General features: G+C 35.4%; 1 protein-coding gene and 1 pseudogene across 1 annotated transcript; one reads left to right on the top strand and one right to left on the bottom strand.

Annotated features, from left to right (window-relative positions):
• Nucleotides 1-1,294: 1,294 nt before the first annotated feature.
• LOC144424629 (uncharacterized) lies at nucleotides 1,295-7,991 on the bottom strand. The gene is made up of 7 exons (XM_078114082.1): nucleotides 7,746-7,991; nucleotides 6,890-7,048; nucleotides 5,279-5,398; nucleotides 4,674-4,785; nucleotides 4,453-4,576; nucleotides 3,228-3,323; nucleotides 1,295-1,460 (listed from the first exon to the last, which is right to left on the bottom strand). Exons 1-7 carry the CDS (start codon nucleotides 7,924-7,926, stop codon nucleotides 1,434-1,436), a joined length of 819 nt encoding a protein of 272 aa, XP_077970208.1. The 5' UTR covers nucleotides 7,927-7,991; the 3' UTR covers nucleotides 1,295-1,433.
• Nucleotides 7,992-12,965: 4,974 nt separating this feature from the next.
• On the top strand, nucleotides 12,966-14,372 carry LOC144424388 (diisopropyl-fluorophosphatase-like; annotated as a pseudogene).
• The last annotated feature ends 5,443 nt before the right edge of the window (nucleotides 14,373-19,815 follow it).

Raw genomic sequence — 19,815 nt, 5'->3', positions numbered from 1 at the left:
AAATAATTCATTTGATCTTCTAGTCCACATATTTGAGCATCGCTCTTTTATTTAAAAATATACAGTCGCAGTCTTGGCTTTTTTTGTGCCTCAGCCTTCAATCGTCGTATTTGTCATAATTATTCAACAAGGATTTCGGTTTTCGGTTTGTAGCACGTCTAACATGTAAAACAACTTTTGCTATGTTATGCGACATGCTAAAGGGAAATATAGGAAGAGAGCGTTAAGGATAACGGATAAGCATATTAAACTTCCGGCTCATATCCATGAATCGCATATTTAAATAGAAAATTATGAATATATCAACTAAGAATTATAATACTTCATTTTAAACCAAGACGGGAAATCATTAGCAAAACTATAAAGTAATAATTAACTGTCCACCCAAAATGTTCGACATCAGGCCAGTGGCCACAAACTTTACTTGGGTCTAAAAACAGTATAATTTGAGTATTGTCGTTGTTGGTAAAATATTTTATGACGCTCATAACACAAATGGTCTTTTGCGCCACTATCCAATTCAAGTTATGATTTTATACCACAACACTATACATTATTCAGAGATAAATCGAAATACAAATACCTAAATAATAATAATTAATTAAATCTTATTAATTGTTTTTGTTGAAAAAGACAAATTCCATTACATTATTTATCATGTTTATGTTATTAAGCAACGCTTCCAAAGAAAGTTTTAATTTGAGTTTTATGGCCTTACGTGTGTTTGTACTTCTCTGGCTGTTACATTACTGGCAATGTAGATAGTGAGATAATTTTAGTGTAAAACCGCAGGAACACTATTTTAACACGTACAAGTACGTTGCGGATGTAATACCATTCAATTTTAAAATAAATCCTGCTAAAGACCATAAACTTATGCTCCGAATCATCTTGCATTGACACGTAATGTTCCATTGAATATTTATATCAGCCGATTATGAAATCACAGTTCGTTGATAAAACTTTGATATTTTCAAAATGAACTATTGGACATTGGATATCTATTAGAGGCAACTGTTGATTAAACTATGTCTCTGTATCGGTAAGACTGTACGAGCATCCTAAATGTTTTCACAATTTTAAATTCCCATGTTTCTCGCCTAGTCTTTTGTCCCGGGGTACCAATACGTTTTGCTAATTATTATCAGTCAAATATTGTAAATCACGTATAAAGATCTAATTTCGAAGAATGGGAGAAATGGTCAATAAGGCAAACATTGGTGACCTTTAATAGCGTCTCGTACACAGCTCTGTTCAAGTTACCAACTACGCTATATGAAACTCAGCATTCGCTAATTGCTTTATTATTCATAACAAAAAATCATACAACTGTTTCTTTTAAATTTTTCGTCCTATTTTCAAATGAAAACAAAATGATAAATAAACTTTGCAATTTCTTTCTTAGCCAAGGATCTGTATTTGCAGGTAATGGTTCAGGTACAAGGCTTTTTGAAAGGTATCTAAACAAATAATTTATAAAGGAAATTATAAATCAGTTGGTGATTTACTGATGGGTTTAAAATTTAGACAACCCTCGACCCGAAATTACTTTTTGTAGATATTCGAAGCTGCGGAATTAAAAAAATTTGACTGAAATTTTGCGTAGCTTGTGACAAAAAGTGTACTGTAGATAGGCGCCGACCTGTTTCTTTATGTTACTCAAATTAGTCTGTATAACTAAACTACATCTCATCCGCCTACAAGATGTGAATTAGTGGGCTAGTTTGAAACAAAATAATTGGCAAATTTCTTTGCAAAAAATAAAATAAATTCAGAACATCATTTTGTCCGAATCATATAAAACACCAACAATGAAGTATAAGAAATTTTCTTTAATAACCACATTACATTAAGATAATACTCAAATAAGTGTTCGAAGGGATTAGGCACATGGAACAGATATTAACCCACTCTCTATGAAAATTCGCGAGTTTCAGTAATATTAGCAAAAATGCTCTATTATGAACCGAAATGAGAATATACTTATGGTTATTTAGGTCGTATCAACATTGATCTCGATGTAAGAGATATAACATGGAAATAGTTGGCCTGAGATTTCAAGTGTAGACTGCACAAAAAATATTCTTAGAAATGAAAGAGAGTAGCAGTTGATAATAAATGAAGCACAACCGGTGTTAGCAAAACGATGTAATTTGCCGACGTTTCAAATTTCTATACAGAAAAACTTCATCAGGGCATGATATGGAAAGGACACAAGTGGATATATATAGAGCAAGAAAAAGAAAAAAGGAAAAATATGAAAAAATTATCATGGCGTCAACTCTAATCCAAAAGGATGATGATAAGATAATATGTATAAATAAATAAACTAGCGCAAGTTCAAACAAAAAGAAGACTATTTAAACAATGATTTATACACAGGCGGAAAAAGTGTGGTTTCTTTGTCATTCATCGAATTCTTCTCTTTATTTATGTGATACGATTCGAGAAATAGTCTTCTCCTGTATTGAGTTTCTTTTTCTAGTATCCTGCTGTTTTCCCAGTCGATGCTATGGTTATTAGAAAGGGCGTGTTTCGAATGGGCCAACTTGTCAATTTTCTTTTGTTTAATATCTCGTAGATGTTCCTTGCTGCGAGTTTCCAGGCTTCTTTTGGTTTCTCCAATGTAGACTGAAGAACAATCGCTGCATGGGATTGCATATACAACTCCGTATTAAACTCAAACAAAAGAAAATTGACAAGTCGGCCCTTTCGAAACACGCCCTTTCTAATAACCATAGCATCGACTGAGAAAACAGCAGGATACTAGAAAAAGAAACTCAATACAGGGGAAGACTATTTCTCAAATCGTATCACATAAATAAAGAGAAGAACTCGATGAATGACAAAGAAACCACACTTTTCCCGCCTGTGTATAAATCATTGTTCAAATAGTCCCCTTTTTGTTTGAACTTGCGCTAGTTTATTCATTTATACATATTATCTTATCATCATCCTTTTAGATTAGAGTTGACGCCATGATAATTTTTTTATATTTTTCCTTTTTTCTTTTTTTGCTTTATATATATCCACTTGTGTCCTTTCCATATCACGCCCTGATGAAGTTTTTCTGTATAGAAATTCAAAACGTCGGCAAATTACATCGTTTTGCTAACACCGGTTGTGCTTCATTTATTATCAACATGAGTTTACCTGGTGGCAATCATGCACTATTGAGAGTAGCAGTTGTTATATACTAAGTATTTTGCTAAATTTTCATGACTTACACATTCGAATAAAGTATATTCCACCCATTCATGCGTTTCCTCTTCATCGCCAGCGTCCAGTCCCCAGTTAAACCAATTTCCACCTTGTTCATCAAACTAAAAAAAAACTTAATGTTTACAACTTGTAGTGATATTAATGGAAATCAAGACCTCGCCATTATACTCTAGGCTTGGCCAACACGTCGATCGCCACGTCTCGAGTAGTCGATCCTTTCTGATGTTGAGTGAGTTTAATAACATACCCCAAAAAATTGCTTTGAACCAGTTTCACGCAGCGCCTGTTGTGTGTTTTGAAACAAGACGAATACAACACTGTACATATGCCAAATACGATATGGGCCCACAGTCTACAGTCACACATACCATACACTCATACAGTATTTGAGTCTGGGCAAGCCCGATAGACCATATTATCATTATGTAACATAAAAAAAATTCGCCGCTGTTAAAATTGAGGTTTCTGCAGTTTGCAAAAATTATTGTCTCACTCCGAGAGTACTGTGATAAATTATATTCGCAACGGTAATAGAAGTGGCATCAGAATGCCCACTTTTTTCTAATATCAAGCGAGCGAGGAATCGGACTTGAATAAAATTGTAAATTAGATACTGAAGTTTGACCAGTCATGTAACATGCACAAAACATTTATTTTTCGTTGTTTAGATGATATGGATACTTGGCAAGCATATTTGAGTAATTTTCAACACTCACGACTAAAAATTAGGCAGAAATAAGATCTGAATAGTAGGATTCGAATAAATATTAAATAAATGATGAAAACTTACTTCGGGTACAATTATATACATAACAAAATTAGCAAATTAAATATAACATAAAAGATACACATTTGTGTTGCGATTTCATTAAAAATGCGCCCACTGGCAGCAATGGGTTTTTTGTATGCGTGTGTGCAGTTTTCTGCATATATATTCAGTACTCATTCGTTTATATGTATAACCTAAGCGCGAGTTATTTTGAAGATTTTAGTCGAAAGCAGGTTGGCCACCCCTTCTCTAGGACATAGGTTCTCAAAGGCTGCATGAGAGAAACCTATTCGATCCGCGAACTATTCGTTTAATTATTATTAAAATACTGACTAATTTTGTAACAGTTAAAAGAAGCAATAACGGCATTAATTTAGCAACGGTAGCGTCGAAATTTGGCAATTTATTAAAAATAATATGTCCAGATATATCAATGTAGGCTCTCCAGTCAATGTACTTACTTCTGTACAGGGAGAAATAGGAACACTATCACATGTATTGCAACCATTTTTTAGCACATTTGGATCGATTATATTTCCTCTAAAATTTAAAAATGTGTACGGAAAGACATTGGTCACGTAATATCTGAAATATAAAGAATATTAATTTACAGTAGAGTGATTTAATAAAGAAGAGATAGTACGAAATGCATTCAATCTGTGAGCAGTACAATTTTTTTTACCTATACTCTCCGTTTACAATTTTTCCACCAAACGCATCTAAGTCATCTGGAGTAATCTGATTTCCGTTTTCATCGTTTGAACCATATATGGGGTAACCATCAAGCGCGACACCTTAAACAATGGCAGAAACGTTTTTCTCACAGATGAAATCATATTCTTGGGATAATTATGGGCCAGTCCTCCGCAACTTGTGATATTAAAATTAAATACTCCGAAATTCCGTGGTGCACCTCGACAACAGGAGAAAAAGTAACAGTGAATTTTAATACAGAATACATCTTTGCGTTATTTTATTTATTTTTGTTATACAAGTTGAGCACTTTGCATAAGTGAAGCATGTTGTACGTGACTCTTAAAATGTTATATTCTAATATAAAAAACATACTAACATGTCCACAAAACCTAAAATAATTTAACCGAAAATAGTAATCAGGAGATCAGCCTGGGTTTGTTAAATATGTTTTAGGATATGGTTATCCTGCGACACAACTAGCATCGACACAGACCACGTTAAACATATTGTCGAATACTGTTACAGACGGCCACTCGAGATTATATCCGCTAAGTAAAAAAAATAAATTTAGAACCTCACGCGGTGACTTACCTAAAATGTTTGATGGAACACCACAGATAAGATCATGTAAGCAAACCGGATTTTTATGATAGTGATATTGGTTGGTAGGCGAAGGGTGCCCATTACAGTCATCAAAATCTTCCAAAAGTCCTAAAATAAAGATAATTTAATATAGTTTTTATCTTGAGACGATACATAATCATAACTGACAAAAAGTAACTTCAGTACCCTATACGCGACATAGCAATATGTACTTGAAAAGTCATAGGTGCGATCGCCAAGTGATTGTGCCTCGTACGTCTATCTATCGAAAATTAAGTATGTCTAGATCAAACGTTGACAAAACCAGGTATTGAACAGGTGAGATTTGGAGTTTCAAACCCGATAAGACAGAATCGGAACTTTCAAATGGTCGTAGAAGAGCAAAATATGAAATAAATTATCATAAATTGTGTGAAGGCCAATATCAGATTTGGATAATTTTAAATTTCTAAAATGTAGTCACTCGAACTACATTTGTTTGCAATTTGAAGACATCACAATAAAACACGTTGGACCAATGCTTGCGGTGAGATGATTTGTCAATTTTCGACAACAAAAGTCAGGACAACATCAAGATGTATGCATAAAATATTTGAATTCTCTGCACTAGCTTTAGCTCAACTGTTGATGTTAGAACATATATTTTTTTTTTTTTGGAGAAAAGTTTTTTCAGTATGTCCTACCTAATTTAAAAAAAAATCTCAGGCATTAAAGTTTTGTCTGTATGACTAAACTTTTTTGGGGGAATAAGTTCCGAAAGTTCAGAAGAACACAGTTTGTTATATTATCTGCCCAATGAGCAATGCACAGCAGAATTTTGTCGATGACAAAGGGTTTGATGTTCGAACATAACATTGGCCTCATGAGCACCATCTCAAATATGACAGAATATTACATATGATATAACAACAATATACACATATGTCCAAGAATTTAGCCCAGAGAAACTCCAGAACAAAATGAGCACATCATGAAGCGTTGAAATTACATTGATTCCTTGTGTCCGTCATATACCAATAATATCAAATACTTAATCCATGCAAATATGCCGTCGCAATAAAGACTGCTAATTTGGATTTCAAACATGTTGTATATATTGTATCATTCTTCCGATTAAAAAAGACCAAAACTAAAATATATGAATACGAATGTCAGCAAAATCCCAGCCAAGTGTTAAAATAGTTGAGCTAAATGTTATATGGAGATGTGTAACGCATAAAATATAAATGTATTCTTTCCCTTGAATTGAGAACAACCCAGCAAAATTGAGGTGAAATGTCGGATCCCGTTCTACAATTTAAAAACAAAATAAAAGACCTACTAGCAAATTTTCTCATTCTGAAGTACAGAAAATTTGTAATCAATTAGTCATGACCCCAGCAAAAAATTAATTAAGCAATAGCTTCGACAAAAACTACAACAACAACAACAGTTTAACAAAGCTATTCATTGGTCTGTTTCGCGTCGAATAATAATGCTAAATAATCAATTGTCCTAATAAATAAACCAAAGTTTCGACCTTTTTAATATTAGTTTATTTTTCCTTCGTCCAATTCTTTCGTATTGTAATGTTCTACTATTTTATTGTACACAGCTCACCTGCATCACAACAATCTCCTGTAAATGCATTGAATATAGCGACTCCATTAATTGCAAGTCCAATTGCTCCCATCGGTGTACATCTACCCCCATCTAAATCTTCAGGAGTCCGCGGAATTTCATAATAGTATTCTTGTTTATCGAACTGACCTTGAAAAACTGAAAATACGTTTCTATTCAGGCTGATGTTTAATTGATATTGCCTTGATATAAAATATAACCATCGCGCTTCGAATTCGGCCCATATAACTCAACTTCTGATTATATTTATCTGGAAGTGCACCAAAAAACAAAATATTTTTAAAATTCGAATGCACTAAAATTTTCTGTTTTTTCACATGCAAATAATGCTATTTGTGGTATAAAACAAAAAAAAAACCATTTTAAAAAGCTTTCTCTAAAAAAATGGTTCTCGAGTTTATCTATGACAATAACAAAACAAGGTAGTTGCATACAGTTTGAAATGACTTGCTGTTGTATTGGCGCTTAGCTATATATGTTATTTGAAATGAAACGGAAAAGAGAACTTAGCTTAGTCATAATTCTGAGCAGTCAAGTGTTCTTAGCATTTGAAAGCAATAAATATAATCGAGACATCTAAAGGTTTTTCAAGTTTTACTTTTAGCAATAGAGCAAATATTATTAAGGCCAAGTATGTATGGTACAATTGCGGCCAATAAGTTTGATAGTTGATTCCTTTTTTAATCTTAGTAAAAATGGAAACGTTTCAAGATGCTATAATTAACGACTGAATTATATCCGATGTAATTTGATGTCAATTGTCAACTTATTGTGACTGTAAGAGCGACTGGTAATCAGCCATTATTATCTCTTAAAAAATTAATTGGCAACTTACTACTTGCGTAATTGGGCATTCCATTGCTTTGCATTATCAAGATTTCAGTATTCTGTGGGTCCACTGTAATTGTCATCAGTCCCATCTCGTTGATGTAATCTATCTCAGATTGTGTCAGCGTATAAACACGTGACAAGAGACTCAAAAAAAATACCAAACCTAAAACTCTCCAAAATCTCATTTTTAATTTAGTTTTCTGCTTAGAAACAGTTTACCTAAAATAATTGATTTTGTTCTGTATTTTATTTGTTGAAAATAACCATGATTTTGTATTACACGGAAATACCTTGTAAACACAACGCCAGCCCTTCACAACTTCTTTGGGCACAAAGGTGTGATATAAATATGTCCAAATCGGAAGAACAATTCCTCTACGTACGGATGACTAATTTGTGCCATAATACGCAATAGCGAAACATGAAAAATCTCTTCCGCAGCGTTGTAAAGAACGCATTTCTCTCATGGAGGGAAATACTTTTTACAAGTTTAATAAAATTAGAAGTCTCATTTTTTTCTCACTTTGTAAACCCTCAGCAAAACGTGAAATTGATGCAAATATTTAGCTATTCGACAATTGGTTTCAAAACTAGTATCGAACACATTGGGTAAAAAGTTTATAAACGACTGTATAACCTATGATATTATTATTCATGTGCATATTGTAAACCAAATGTAAATAAACCTCAAAAAAAATTTGCTGAAAAATTTATCGAACCCAAATTTATATTCCAGGCGATAGAGTATCGTCCAACATAGGTTCAGTTTCAAATTATTTTTTGTATAGTATATATTTCTGTTTTTAAATGCCCACAATGAAAATGCAAACCCGTGAGAAAATTATTGTGGGTGCAATCAAAGTCAATGTTGCAAAATTGTTGGCAACAACACGATTTTCGACATGGCGACACGAAAATTAACGCTCTATGCCTTGGTTTGTCTACTCCGGAAAGAAAAACAATGATCATGCTTTATAAACTATACAGACAGTGATGAGCTGGAAAAATCGTAACAACTGGAACGCACCTAATTCGCAAAAATGTAATATATTTAAGTGTACTTATGAAACAAAATGACGCGGGCGTTTACAGAAATTTGTGTCTGTCTCAAGACTGCGATGAAATATGAAGAAATGATCTGAAATATGTCCGTGTAAAATTACAAGAATATTCATAGCAATTCAATACGAATGTTATTAATAGAAAGGTGAAGGATGGATTTTCATGGTGTCATAATTCAAGGAAACATCTATTACACGTTACTTCTGTACTAATTATTTGCGTTATGTGATGTGAATAGAATTGAAAATTATGCTGCAACAAAACATAAATTATTAACTAACTTTACAAGAGAAACTCGACTTTTTAGAATAATTTGATTTCAACAACAGGAACGCAAATGCAATAAATGTCCAACAACCGGAACGACGTTCCGGTGCGTTCCGGCTGCAGCTCACCACTGGTTATGGGTATAGTTTGTGCTTGTTCTAAAGGTTTAGAGTTTTTTTGTGGATGTAGGACTTCTCATTTTGAATGGGCTTACAATATTATACCATTCATGTTGTCTGTGAAATTGATATAAGTTTATACTTAATTGCTGCCATATTGCCACTCCAACAAAAACAAAATATTTACAAAACAGAAAAAATGTACAAAGATCTGTGAATTAAAGAGGCCAGCAGTATTTCTCAAATGTCAAACAAATGTACTATTTCATCAGTTTTGACAAACAAACAAATTTTAGATAATACATAAATTGACGACTACGCCTGAAGAGCGTTTCAATTCTGAAGAGAGAGTGAAAGATATTAAGCTAATATACACTAGTGACTAAACAGAGGGCATATAGAAATGAAGACGACGTGAATAATGGCGATATTATTATCAAAATATCGGGAGTGGCTTGCACAGATTTTGAAGAAATGAGACATGACCCAGAAAATTTGTCAAATCCATCGAAGAATGGTAGCGCTACCAAAGTTGCAAATATAAATCAAAGCGAAACTGATGGAAGTTCAGAAAGTAAGATTTTACTGAATTTTTAATTTGTCTGAGACATGTTGTTTAGGAGGATATCGCCTGAATTAACGTGGTTGCACATTCCCTCAAATCGAGCATGTATTATTTATATTTGACAACAGTGATTACACTGTACTTATAGGCCTATATACCCCTAAATACAAATTTTGGCACAACTAAATTTTACGGGGAAGGATTGGTTTGAATGCCACAAAATATTCCTAAAAATCATGTATTCTTGTATATAATATCGGGATGGCAATCCGCGAGAACAGTTTTACATCGGAAGATTAAAGGCCGGTTACCAATATAAAGCTCAAATAATCGTCAATCGCATTTGGTCGCCGCCTAATCGACCTCATGTAGACGAACCTATATTGTTTTTGTGTCACAGAATTTGAATGCAGATGTTTAAATTTAGCAGTCTTCTGTGCTCTATTTTGTACCTCAACTAGAGGGTATTTCGGACAAACCGAAAGTAACTTCCATATTGATCATTCTATTTTATCTTGTTACTCAAGGTTTAAAATCGGAGCTTTCGGCAGGATCAAAAATGGCTGTACTGATCGGATTTGCCTTATTGTCAGGCCTTGTTATTGCTCGGCTCATAACATCAATAGTCTTCATGAATAACTTGAAAACTTCAAGACAAACTCAAGACAGAGGTGATTTTCACATTCGTTCAGCCTTTGCGACTTGCTATGATTAATCATAGATTTTGTAAAGCTTGCTCAAATAATACGAAGGTAACAAAATGACTCGCAACAGTTAGTGAAATTTTGGCCAACTAGTACTGAAAGCCACAAAATTGATTTCTCGGTAGGAAGTTAACGGTGCCACATTTACACTAATTTCTGGATTCACTTCTGCTCAAAAATATGGACACGGAAGTCGAATAAGTACCGTGCGCCAAAGAGCCTAACTTAGGATGAAATTACCCTACTTTCAACGCCGTATTTTAGAAGCTCGCTCGTTTGCAGAAAATATATATATATACTGCTTGTTTAATGTATATAATATCGTGTAACGAAAAAGCGTGCAGTGAGACATTTATCTGTCCATGCAACGTCATTGAGACATTATATGGTACTTACCTTTTTTTTAAATATATTTGTCACATTTTAGACAAGAAAATTTTTTTTTTATCTGATGTTAGGAAGTTTGTCGAAACCGCCTTCCTCTTTGTTGTCATATTCGTGATTCCCAACGTGTATTTTATTCCGTTGCTCTGTTTAAATTCTATAAAGTTTGAAAAATGAGGCTGACGGATTAATAGTCCGCCTTGAATAAAATTTCACAGATGATTTCTGCGAATACAGATCTAATCGGAAGTTATGTTACTCCGTGTTTATACATCCCACTCTGAATGTAAACTACACGAGCGCAGAGGAAATATGCAAAGTCCGTGACTCAAAAATTGGAATAATATTCAACGAGAAGATATATTTTGGAGTAATCAATATGCTGCGATCTAAAATTCCGCCTGGGAAAAGTTTGGTATATGCATGGATTGAAATGAAAATTAATTCAAAAGTATGCTTTTTTCATGTATAAGCAAATGATACATTCCTAACTTTCAATAAACAGATGGAATTTAGAGTCATAATATAGCATACCTTATCGACGCTCAAGAGATCACCGAGCAGCATTTACAGAATACGGGTCTAAAACTGGAAACCTTTTACATCAAGCAAAAATATTATCATGAGAATTTTCTTAAAGCAATGTCGCGCACACTCAGAAGTTGAGGTGACTCACCTCTGCGAATTTTCTATGATACTTTCTCTAATAAGCAATTTACTTTATTTTGTTTAAAACGATATATTTCGTTCGCATTTGTCGTGATGTCGTTTTCCCAGAAACAAAGGTTTTCTTCGAATGGAAAGGAACATCGCCAAGCACGGGAGACCACGTTTCTACCTCTCTAGCATCTATCTTACTGTGGTTAGAAACGTTTCTTATGCCTAAGATGGAATAGTGAATGGTCCTCCAAGATACAAGTGGAATGGCGTTGTTTGTCAAAGGAAAAATGAAGACATTACTTAGAAATTTAGTTTCGAAATATGTTAAATAGATGTTATCGAAGTAACAAGAACAGCGAATTGATTTACTATGTCGGTCTTGGGGCTATGAATAGGATTACGACACAGTAAAATAGATCCCTTCGTTCCTTGGACATAAACTATATTTTGGTTATATATATGTAGCTTACCCGAGCCACTTATTCTATCTTGTATCATTTGCACAGCAACACCTTTGCATTGTGACGCAATTGTCGCGTGTTTTAACATGGGCGCCCACAATTCTTCATCGGTAAAATCTACAGCGCAATATATATATGGCTTATTTGAACGGACAAGTTAATATTCAGTTACCGACCGGAAGAGTTGGGTTCATTGACTTGCGTGTGACGTGGACTTCATCGTAAAGAGCAACGCCCCTTCATACGGACTGCGTCTCTCCTAAGAGGCAAAATTCTCTTTCTATGACGTTCGTACAAAGAACGTTTTGCATATATTTATGTTTTTTGGTTTTCAGGTTGAAACTCTTTATATCACTCTCCTCATCCTAGCTAGAAGGACTATGTCGCTTATAAAAATATTATGTAACTTCTTAAAAGGCTATTCCGTACCGTTATCTTATACATAAAATAACCTGGAAATGGGTAGGATAGCTACAAAACGGATCAAGAATCTTACGCGAAATACCACCATATGAAAAAAAAAGTTCAATTTCACTCTGGTGATCATATCATCTGAAATGCCGCCACAAGTTGGCCGTTATTTCCATTATGACATAGCGAAATGTTTCTTGTCGATTGCCGTTCGCAGTACGCCAGACAAACAATCGAATCATAGTCGTCACATGTTAAGTGCTAAATTATTCAGCATTTTGTGGTACCGTAGGAAAAGGGAAACATCAAGCATTTATTGACAATGTGGGACGCGATAACATGAGGCTTTTCGGACATGACAAGAAGAACGACAAATAACTGTCTCGGGTAAATATTTAATCTTTTCTGTTCTACTTTGCTGCAAGTAAACTATGTGAATGCATAACCTAATTTGTTCATATTTGCTTCGTGCGCAATCCAATTGCGTTTTAGGACTCCTTTGTATACAGTTCATATTACTTTAGTTAAGGAAAGGTACAAGGGAAAGCAAGTCGTTAAATTTATCGTGATTCGTCAGTGACAAATTGCAATATGGTCGTCACAATTGAACTGAAATTTAAATAAATCTGCGATGGTCTCGACGGATCTGAAGGGCCCGTCTTCAATACAAAGGGAGACTTCTACGCGGTGGCACCCATGCCAACTTTGGAAGATGGAAGGTAAGCATTATTTGTTAGTGAAAATTAGTCATATAAATAGAAGTCTTGCCCGCATAAATACCTGAACATGAAACTAAAGTATCTACGTTTCAAGCCCAGCTAGCTTACTTCTGTATTTTTGCCCCAGGGTCGAAGAAGCATCTCAGTTTTTGGACAAGATTACCGGAAATTTACATAAAGTAATTTAGATACTGGTGAACACAAGGTCGTATGCACGCCTCTATTTGACGATTATGGTGGAAGGCCCGCCCGCCGGGTGCCAATCTGACAAAAATGGGAATATTTGGATAGCTGATATGAGACTCGGGATACTAAAGTATTCACCCGAAGACGGCAAATGCCAACAAGTGAGTCGTCAGTTGAAAAAACACGATTAAAAAACAGTAAGTGTATACCACGTAATATTGCTATTGGTGTTTCCGAAGTTGAGCAAAGTCGACAGCTCGAGGAATGCCCTAAATGGTTGTAATGATCTCGTCTTTGATAAAGATGGAAATCTTTGGGTAACAGGTCCCGGAAGTCCAATTGCACTGCACCTTCAGCCGAAGACAGAACATCAATATTTCAGGTATATATATAACACTTTTTGGGATATTATTTATATTGAAATGTACAGGCGTGTGCTCATATTATATCATTTTAATATTACGGCAGAACTCCAAAAAATCATATATTCAGAATCGTGACCAATTTTTTCTGTTACTGGCGACATTTTGAATATTCAGAATTATATTTTATTGAATTTTATTTAAGAAACCTTCCGGCCGTTTATACTTTCTTGAAAAAGGAAACACAATTCCAGTTGCAATGGATGAAACATTTAGGTTTTGTAATGGTATTGCTATCCACGACAATTTGCTTCTTGTTGCTGAGACAATGACCAGAAGCATTATTGCATTTGATGTGTTGTGTCGTCCGGTAAATTAAGGGTTCGTGTGGCCTGAACTATCCCCCCCCATAAAATAAAAGGTAGGGCTATTTTAGCTGATTACGACAATCCAATGAATGTTGGGGGACCAGATGGAATGGATTTTGATGTCAATGGAAATTTACTTGTAGCACACCACGGAGGTGGTCATCTGGAAGTATTTTCAGCAAAGGGAGTTTTAAAAACCAGAATTCAATGCCCGTTCAAACAACCAAGTAACTTACATTTCGAACCTGCTTCTCGAACCTGCTATGTTACTGAACATGACTTTAACGGAGTTTGGGAGTTCGAGTGGAAAAGCGAGGGAATGCCCATGTATCACTTCACAAGTCAATGACCTGGTTTTTGTCTTTCACATATCGTGTTTATCGTTAAGTTATTTGCAACAAAACCCAATATCTTGTTAGCATTAACTTGCTAAAATTACAGTATTGGTACTGTTAAGCACTTTCAACTATCGTCCGTAGTTGTTAGAACTCTAGCTGTAGCACAAGGACGACGTCGTTAGTGCCTTTGTAACAGCCGACACTCCTGCCCCAATAAGCAGTGCCGGATCATGGCCTTTAGAGGCTCTAAGGAAGCAAGACTTTGGTGCCCTATATATAAAATGTAATAACATGGATGTAACAAGTATTCCGTGTTATCTGAAATTGAAAGTAACTTTCAGTATCAATTACTCATTCAAGACCAAATTATGATTTATTTTCATATTTTTTAAAAATATTTCTGATGCCTATAAACATTTAGGATAATACTTGAGAAAGAAAAACAAGCACAATGCATTTCAACCGGCGAATATTAAGGTCTGAAGCGCCTGGCCAATTAGACCAATCATTTCATTAAGCACGGAAGCACTATTAAAAACTCATCTTTGACAATTTCTGTGATTCTCCTTTTCCTTGATTTATTATACGCCTACAACTAAATAGACTGTATTAACCCAAACTGATGCTTTCAGTAAAATCGGGTAATAATGGTATTGAAGTTACGGTGAAATGCTATTTGAACGTTTTAGTACTGGCGATTTTTAACAGTATCACTGTTAAAAACGGCCAGTCATTAAATACTTTAACTAGTATTCCACCGTAACTTTAAAGCATAACGGTTAAATGCCATTTAAACGTTGAACGATCGTTTTTTTTAACAGTATTACTGTTAAAGACGGTCAGTCATCACTTATTTTACATATCATTTCACAGTAACTTCAACGAGTAACGGTGAAATGCCATTTAAACGTTAAACGACTGGCTTTTTTTTCAACAAATTACTGTTGAAAAATATCAATCATTAAATATTTTAAATAGCATTTCACCGTAACTTCAATTCAGTAACGGTGAAATGCCACTTAAACGTTGAACAGCTGGCTTTTTTTTAAAAGCATTACTGTTAAAAACGGTCAGTCGTTTAACGATTAAATGGCATTTTTCTGTAAGTTTAATACTTGAAAAACGTCAGTTGTCAGTAATTCGGAGATATGTTTTTTTATACATACCAGTATTTAAAATTGTAGTAGTGCACCGTTACTTCAATATTCCTAATGCCTAAATGCCTGAATACCGATTCCGGGATACCGGTACGGTAGTTGCACCACACTCAGCCACTCTAAGCAGAACAGTGTTAATTAAGCTTCTTACTAACACACCGACTGTACTTAGGTCTCTTCTATGTTCTCACGTCATAATGTTATAAACTTACTAGTATCCTGAAGCAGCGGCAATGAAGGTTACTATAATTCAAAAGCTCAGTATAACCTGTCCAGGCCGGATCATGCTTTTTCCAGTTTTATAGGCCCTAAGTAGTCGAGCTGGGAAAATCGGAAAAACCGGAACGCAGCTAATTTGTGAAAATGTAATATATATTTACAACATGACGCGGACGCTACCACAAATTTTTGTCTGTCCTGAGATAGAGCCGAAGGACTACAATGAAATATGAAGAAATTATCTGGTATATGTCTGTTCAAAATTACAAGAATATTTATACCAATTCAATACGAATGTGTTTATTAGAAAGGTATAGGATGAAATTTCACGGGGTCAGAGTTCGGCGAAACATCCATTACACGTTATTGCTGTGCACTAAATATTTGTCTGCTGTAATGTAAAAAAAGTTATGGCGTAACAAGACGTAAGTTAATAAGTAAGTTTACAAGATGTACTAGAACTAGACTTTCTATGACATAATTTTATTTCAACAACCGGAACGCAAATGCAATTAAAAGTCCAACAACCGGAACGCCGTTCCGGTGCGTTCCGGCTACAGCTCATCACTGCGTATGTGTTTAAACAATAGAAGTGCTAGTTTTGTATTTCACTGTTTACCTATTCTTGATACTATTGTGGCCCGCGACCAATGCCAAAATAATTTGGTGGCCCGCGGAGCCCACAACCTCGGACCACCCTGACGTAGATGTTTGCATTGTTACCTACTATACTGTAGGTAGACAATTGTATTGTTTCGTAGCAATGCGAGGTTAGCAGTAGTCGTGTGGAATTGCTTGATAAAGACAGATGATGAGATTTGTCCATTCCAAATTAAATAGTTGGGATGCTGTTACATTTGTCATTGTAAGATATTCTTGGTTAAATTCAAAATTTAGCGGGGTTAAAAATTTTAAAGGTAGTTTTAGTCACAAATAATGTTGACAAACTGAAGAATACTCGAAAAAAGCCGCGAGCGGAAGATACAAAGGAGAAATTAAGTGAGAACAGAACACCGCATGCACCTTCAGACATCTTTGCGTCTTCAATCAGTGGGGATAAACGCCCGACAAAAGACTCATCTCCTCACCCTCATCGGATAGAAATACATCACTCGAACCATCCTTATAAGCGGAAGTACAGCGAAAAAATTATAAAACTTGGTTTCAGAAAATGAATTGTTAGGCGAAAAGAAAACAATGACAAAGTATCTCACAATCTTAAAAAAATCTCAAAAGGCATTGTATGAAGTGGCATATTTAATCGCAAAAGATAAAAACCGCACACCATCGGAAAAACACTAATCAAAACTATTGCAATTAGTCAAATTATGAATGGAGACAAGGTAACTAAGGAAATGAAAGAAATATCAATGTCTGTATTTCCCATTCGCCGACGTATCAGCGAAATGGGTCCAGATATTAGGTGCCAACTGATTGATAGAGTCAAAGGAGGAAATTACGCTTTGCAATTGGATGAATCCACGGATACGTCTGGTTTAGCGCAGTTGATTGTGTTCGTTAGGTATATAAGTTACTCAATTGTGACAATATGATGCTGATCCGAAATAAGCAATAGTGCTCTGGTACGTATAAAGTATTTTTCTTCAACATTTTATAGTAGAAACGATGCCAAAGATTACGTACGAACTGCTCCTTTGCAACTTCAATAAGATAAGTTCAATTTTGCGAGTATACGCTGAATTAAAGGGCAGTTGGCAACGCTACATTTCATGGCTTAAAAATAGTTTGGAAGGAATTACACTCACTGGGCGACTTATATTTTTGACTTTTCAGCCTTCTCAGCCACGCAAAAGAAATTTGTATATACATCTGTCTGAGTTGGATTAAAAAATGCAGGATATGGCAGAACATTCGTTGAAAAAGACCAAGCGTGCCAAGACCATCGTTTTGCCTTGCACGGAAATACAGGCGACATTGAATGTGTTAATGAGAATGAACTCAGATATGTCGATATCGAATGACCTGTTAAAATTTTAAAAACAGTGACTCTAAACCTATGGTTATTGATAACCAATTGAGATTCCAGCCTACATTTACGAATGCCGTCAATCATGTTTTGTCGACGTACGATTGAATCATCTCAATGGTATTCTCGACCAGTATAACACACGGAAGTTAGTCGCAAGATGGTAAAGTTTATTTTGACGATCGAGTCGTGATTATAGCGCCGTTAGGTTAGGTACTGAGTGGTATAGCGCCGTGGGTTGAAGGTGAGTAAGTTGAGGGAGGTCGGACAGTGGGTTGAGGGTGGGAAGTTTGAGGCAGATAGTGCGGTGGATCGAGGATAGGAAAGTTGAAGGAGATGGGGCAATGAGACGAGGATAAAAAGGTTGAAGGGGATAGGAAGGTTGGGAGAAATAGGACAGTGAGTCGAGGATAGGAATGTTGAGGGAGATCGGACGGTGGGTCGAGGATAGGGATGTGAAGCAGATGGGCGAGGGAGACAGATTAGCGGATCGAGAATAGGAAAGTGGAGGGAGTGGAAATCGTATTTTTGAGTTGCTCTTCCAGCACCTAGGATTATCGCAGTGTTTCATTGTTAAAGGGAGAGTTTGCAGTTATGAAGCCAATTATATTTGATACCTTGATATATTTGATTGCATTCAGTCTATGCATGAATGTATCAATGATTTCTAGATGCAGTAATGGGACAAATATCGGCCGACACAGTAAAATGATCAAACTTTCATTGAAGGGTTTAGATCAGGCAGTGGGTAGAGGATTTGGATTGGGATGACTGTATAACTTCACTGACTCTAAAGTCTAAACCAGAAGTCGGAAAACTTTTGTCGTTCGCGGACCAAAATTAAAGGTTGCAAGTCATTGGCGGGCCACACGTATTTTTAGAAAGTTAAAAACCAAAGGAATGGCCAATGAATCAAATTTTTTTTCACCAAGATTTCAGTTAAATTTCAAGCAGTGCGTGAAGACTGATCATTTAAATATTTTCAGCGTCATTAAACCATTTGCGCTCAGCATCAACTTTTTTACGTTCTTTTGCCATTTCTCTATTTATATTCAATTATGGGCTCATTAAACGAGTGATTGTGAATTATATACTTGTTAGGTTATAATATAATTTAGTTTCTCGAAACAAATTCTGTCACGTAAAGAATATAATCGTCAATAAAGCTGTTTTGTAAATATAGTTCAGTGAAGCGTCGCGGGCCGGATCCGGCCCGCGGGTCGTAGTGTGCCGAACCCTGATCTAAACCCTTCAATGAAAGTTTGATCATTTTACTGTGTCGGCCGATATTTGTCCCATTACTGTATCTAGAAATCACTGATCCATTCATGCATAGACTGAATTCGATCAAATATATCAAGGTATCAAATATAATTGGCTTCATAACTGCAAACTCTGCAAACAACGAAACACTGCGACAATCCTAGGTGCTGGAAGAGCAACTCAAAAATACGATTTCAATCCATTCATTGCTAGTAGACGGTTTAACAAGTATTTCATGGTTGCCGTAGTATATTAGTCAACTCAAAGACGAGCAACGATGAACACAATTGAATTGATAAGAAAAGACAATTTAAATTCTCGGGTCGCCATGGATTGAATATTTTACGCAACAGAAATCTCGTTATCCGATGAAAAAGACGTTTTTTATAAAGTGGTCTAATCGCGATGTGTTGTTCGGGAATTTTCTATTCTGAACCCTCTCCCTTTTAGAAAACCATGGCTGCTGCGCCCTTAGTTATAGATAATGTTATATTTGAATCACTACCACATTTCGACACCACCGTCGTCAAATTTTATTAGTGACGTTAATGCTTTTTCACAGATACAAAATTAACCAAGTCAGTTTTTTAAGTGAACAAATAGCTCGCGGAGACCTTAGGCTCCGTACGGAGCACTTATAGCAGTGGGGATCAACGCCCGACAAAAGACTCACCTTTTCACCCTCATCGGATAGAATTACTTCACTCAAACCATACATATAAGCGGAATAACAGCGAACTAATGTATAAAGATTGGTTTCACGTTTATTCTTATAAATGATGATTCACGTCCTCAATGTGTTGTTTGTTCCAACGAACAAACGTTCCTCATGTTCTTACCAA

The sequence above is a fragment of the Styela clava genome, chromosome 6, assembly GCF_964204865.1.
Source record: "Styela clava chromosome 6, kaStyClav1.hap1.2, whole genome shotgun sequence".
Taxonomy (NCBI): Eukaryota; Metazoa; Chordata; class Ascidiacea; order Stolidobranchia; family Styelidae; genus Styela; species Styela clava.
This window is presented reverse-complemented; position numbering and strand designations above follow the sequence as displayed.